This window comes from Nicotiana attenuata, unplaced genomic scaffold, assembly GCF_001879085.1.
Source record: "Nicotiana attenuata strain UT unplaced genomic scaffold, NIATTr2, whole genome shotgun sequence".
Taxonomy (NCBI): Eukaryota; Viridiplantae; Streptophyta; class Magnoliopsida; order Solanales; family Solanaceae; genus Nicotiana; species Nicotiana attenuata.
This window is the reverse complement of record NW_017670619.1, coordinates 102,247-107,257: the sequence shown is the minus strand read 5'-3', so window position 1 is coordinate 107,257 and position 5,011 is coordinate 102,247. Positions and strand designations below refer to the sequence as shown.

The 5,011-nt window shown below is 34.6% G+C and overlaps 1 protein-coding gene across 1 annotated transcript; it reads left to right on the top strand.

The window, feature by feature from the left end:
- The first annotated feature begins 646 nt into the window (after positions 1-646).
- On the top strand, positions 647-3,099 carry LOC109241585 (40S ribosomal protein S8-like). Its single transcript, XM_019408345.1, has 5 exons — positions 647-757; positions 854-926; positions 1,638-1,971; positions 2,274-2,440; positions 2,722-3,099. Exons 1-5 carry the CDS (start codon positions 754-756, stop codon positions 2,804-2,806), a joined length of 663 nt encoding a protein of 220 aa, XP_019263890.1. The 5' UTR covers positions 647-753; the 3' UTR covers positions 2,807-3,099.
- Positions 3,100-5,011: the final 1,912 nt, after the last annotated feature.

The window sequence follows — 5,011 nt, the reverse complement described above, 5'->3', positions numbered from 1 at the left end:
TATATATATATATATATATATATATATATATATATATCAAAATCTAGAATAAAGTTACCATATACTATTGGCATTTATTAGTTTGCCACTTGGCTTAATCACAATGCCAATTATATATGGTAAATTTATTCCTTATATATATATATATATATATATATAGATGAAAAACTTTTGTTAAATGCAGTAGAAATATACGTGCAGATCTTCCAGCTGAGAGAAATATTTAATTATGATAATATACGGAATGAAATCTGTAATTATGAAAATATGTATTCAAGTAAAAATACTACTCCATTTGAATGAATGTTTGTAACTTGTAGTAGGAAGCTTTGGGTTGGGCGGTTTGTAGGCATTTTTTTATTAAAACCAAGGTTAAGTTTTTAAGAAGGGTAATAATTTAACTTTTAAACTTAAACCTTCCCATTTTAATAAAGTATAGAAATAAATATTCTATTATATGGCCATATTAACAACACATGTAAACATCTAAATACCAAACATGGTACTCCACCAAAAATCAAGTCATAGGCCAAAATCATAAGGACCAACAATACATTTTTATCTTATATATCTTGCGGCGTCGTTTAAATTGAGTAAGGGCAAAATTGGAATCGTATAGCAGCTAGGGTTTTGAGCTATAGGCTGATAAAACCCAGCAAGGTCACATTGGTCAGCCGCTTGCAGAGCCCTCCATTTTTTAGTGCGTTGCATTTGGGAAAACCTAAACCCTAGGGCCCTCCATCGCCGGCAACAATGGGTAAATGAAATCAATTTTTTCACTCCCTTACAATTCATCTTATTTCTTCAATGTTTTTTTTTTGTTTTGTTTTTAAGGAGCAATTTATTTATATAGGTATCTCTCGTGATTCTATGCACAAGAGACGGGCCACTGGAGGCAAGAAGAAGGCTTGGAGGAAGAAGAGAAAGTATGTACCCCTAACTATCTTATTTATTCAATGTGCTATTTTTTTTTTAATATATAAGTAATTAATGTGCTAAAATTGATGATTTCCTTGTGATCTGCAAATTTTGGCATGTTTAAGGATTTAGTGTTTATCGGCAGATTGTAGCAATACCTCACCTAGTGCGTTGTTACTGCGTTCTGTATTGAATATATGAAAATTCTACATGCATCCTATTGTGTGGAGTGGAGTTTAGGCTAATGGGGATTCCTTTTTTTTTGTCATTATAAAGATTTAGTCTAATGAATAGGCTGAAGCAAGAAGAAAAAATGTAGAAGAGGAAGTTTAAAGTAAAGAGGAAAGGTAATGTAAATGAAGAAGAGAAGGAAAAATATGGAAAAGTTGATGAATTTCTCATTGATCCATGCCTTACCATATGAGTCTAACTGACTTAATGAGAATGAAAGAGAGCGAAGCTGCTCACTTTCTCCAGCTAATAACGTGTTCTAACTAATTAGCTAACATCAAGGATACGATTGTACCAGAAATGAGTGATGTGTGCTATTGCTCGTGTACAACCAAATATTTCAGTGTACTTCCATTGGTTTATTCTAAGTCTCTCTCTTGACCCCAATTCTATTTGATTTTTGATTTAAATGATTGATATATATGACGAAATTATGTTTTTTGCTGTTACTTTTTGAGATTGACTTTGTATCTCTTGTTCCTGTGAAGGTACGAGCTTGGCAGACAGCCAGCAAATACAAAGTTGGTTCCTAATGCTAAGACTGTTAGAAGAATAAGAGTCCGAGGAGGTAATGTGAAGTGGCGTGCATTGAGGTTGGATACTGGGAATTACTCTTGGGGAAGTGAGGCTATTACAAGGAAGACTCGTTTATTGGATGTGGTGTATAATGCCTCTAACAATGAGTTGGTTAGAACGCAAACCCTGGTGAAGAGTGCGATTGTTCAGGTTGATGCAGCTCCATTTAAACAGTGGTATCTCCAGCACTATGGTGTTGATATTGGTCGCAAGAAGAAGACTGCTGCTTCCAAGAAGGAAGTAGAGGTATTTGAATGTCTTTTCTCAACTTCAGCACTCTCCTAATTTATATGCTATTTTTTTTAATCTCAATGATTGCATAATCAGTTTTTGCTGCTTTATTTGTCTTGAGTATATTATGTATGGACATTCTTATTATTAAGAGACTTGCGTCTTTGCTTTTGGCGTTTAACGGTTTATGCTGTAGGCGGTTCTGATAAAGGATTTCTTGAACTTGTATTTGTCATCATTAGATTGCAGCTTTAGCTACGGAAGTTTCAACATAAGTCTTTCTCTGTTTTGATTATTTCTATTTGATTGATTCACAGGAGGCTGAGGCTGTTCCAGAGGAGAAAAAGAGTAACCATGTCCAAAGAAAGCTGCAAAAGCGGCAACAGGATCGCAAGATTGACCCACATATTGAGGAGCAATTTGCTAGTGGGCGTCTATTGGCTGCAATCTCATCACGACCTGGCCAGTGTGGTCGTGCCGATGGGTAAGAACTCTCTACTGATTCTGTGTGATATTTAGGTGAAAATTGCCAATTCCAAATGAATGATAATGGTATATTTGTCTAAAAGTCTGTTTCCCCCAACGTCCTGGTAAATTGTATTAGCTACTCTTAGCTTTGAGATTATTACTAGGAAGATTTACTATAACATCTTCCCAATGAGATTCATGATTATTTGTGTTTTCCAGAAGGAATTAGATGGTGCTAGAAGGATTATTTCTGTTTTCCAGGAAGATTTACACTTTTTCTTCATTGAACTTTGACAGATACATCTTGGAGGGTAAGGAACTTGAGTTTTACATGAAGAAACTCCAGAAAAAGAAAGGAAAGGGTGCCAGTGGTGCTGCTTAGAATTGCACCTCCATTTTTTTCACATTACGATAAGTTCAGGACAAATTAGATTGGTCGCTATACCCTATTCAGTAGTATTGGTGCTACTCTTCATTCAGTAGTCTGGGTGCTACTCTTCATTGGAAGGGAATGATAACTTCTTGTAACAGAGTTAGATTCAAGTTTCTTTTGCATATGGTTATAAAAGTTTTGAGAACTGCCTACTTTATCAAAAGAAGAAATTTGAGAACAGCCTTATCACTCGATAACTGTTTTTTTTTTTTCCTAATAGCATCATTTAACGGTTTGTTGTACTTTCAATCCTTTGATTTTGTTTGTGGTACTTTCAATCCTTATCTGTTGCAATATATACCTACCTTCAAATAAGTTACGCAGGGTTTCCTAAGGTCTAAAGTTTGTTTCCTCTCAACTTTAGTCGTTTTTGAGGTGATTTCATGACCGGACTGAAATCATCGCGCAGTGCCACCACAAATTTGGAGGCTGTCATATTCCAGAGTCTGCGTAGCTGTCTTGTAATTTTTTCTGGAAGGGAAATATATGTCTTGAGAATAAAGTGTGGTAACTGATGTTCTTAAGACACAAGCATGCTAATACGAGCATAGATGTACTTCACGTACCTGATGCGGTAATGATAAGCAAAAACAATATACAACGTAAGGCAAATGGCAGAATCCTTCCTCCAAATATGTTAACAAATGCAGTAAGAATATTTAAGTCCATACTCGAATGGGTTCTTCAACATACCATGATATAGTTCATGTTTCCAAATACAACATCTCTCATTTGTAGTTTGTTGGGGCATAAATCTGGAACAATTGTTTCAACCTAAACAAAAAGCAGCAAACGACGAGCATTCTTCCACTGGTACTAGAAGGCATTTATGACGATTCAACCAAATCGTGGTGGTCAATTTGATTAAGTAAAAATTTACATATACGTCAAGTCTGAAATATGTTCTTCAACACCCCCCCCCCCCCACCCCCATCTTTAGATAATTAGATTAGTCGGAATGGATTAACCTAATCGGTGAAGTAAGGCACATATTTTTCATATGCATATTAATCACTTAATTATGAATAAAAAAGATAGTTTGGTGCATTAACTTAATTATAAATAAGGTATATATTTTCTTACTTTAATTTTTAATTGTTAAGGTCAAATTACTTGATTTAATATCAACATCATGTGGATGCACATATTTAGATATATAATATCATAACGGAACCTTTTTTTGTTTGTTTTCCCTTTCTTTTTTGGTGGTAGTGAGAAATCTCGTTTCCCACTCTTGCTCTCTTTGTTTTGTAAAAATTGCACGGGGCGCCCTATTTGGTCGCCCCCATTTAACCTATACCTATATTTTTAAAATTATTTAACTTATACCCTAAATTTTACAACTTCAGGCGCCTCCTTTTTCCTGCTACCTGTGCGCTCCTTTCTTTCTACTCTTTATTCTACTCTCCATTTTTTGTAATTTGTAGTATATTTTACTGCTGATTTGCTCATAGTAACTAAATTGATCATCCAAAAAAGTTCACTATCGAGGAAGCAAGAAGCTAACAGTGTCAAAGCTACTGCATAATTTAAATTTCTATCCCTAAATTCATAGTTTTGTATTCAATAGGTGTTCAGATTATTAGGGAGATAGGAGGAAGAAGAACTATTGCGCATCTTTACATTAGATTATAGTTGGGAGTTGGGACTTATGTCTAGATATAGGGAAAACTTCAGCTAAAACATGCTGAAGTTCAGCAAATATAGAACAAAACTTCAGCTAGTAGAATGCTTAAGTTCAGCAATTACAAACAAAAACTTCAGCCAACACTAAGTATACGCGAAAAACTTCAGCTAAAACATGCTGAAGTTCAGCAAATAGAGAACAAAACTTCAGCTAGTACGACTGTAGGACAAAAACTTCAGCTTATTTAGTGCTGAAGTTTTTACAAATGAACTAAATAACTTCAGCATCTTCTGCTGAAGTTTTTTGAAAAAGCTTTATGACAAAACTAATAAATCCAGGACAAAACTTCAGCTTATTTAGTGCTGAAGTTTTTACAAATGAACTAAATAATTTCAGCATCTTCTGCTCAAGTTTTTGAAAAAGCTTTACGACAAAACTATTGAATCCAGGACAAAACTTCAGCTAAAACATGCTGAAGTTCAACAAATAGAGAACAAAACTTCAGCTAGTAGAATGCTTAAGTTCAA

Coding starts and splice junctions, on each gene's coding strand:
- LOC109241585 (XM_019408345.1), top strand. Junction 927..1,637: donor GCTTGGAGGAAGAAGAGAAA/GTATGTACCCCT, acceptor GTTCCTGTGAAG/GTACGAGCTTGGCAGACAGC. Junction 1,972..2,273: donor CTTCCAAGAAGGAAGTAGAG/GTATTTGAATGT, acceptor ATTGATTCACAG/GAGGCTGAGGCTGTTCCAGA.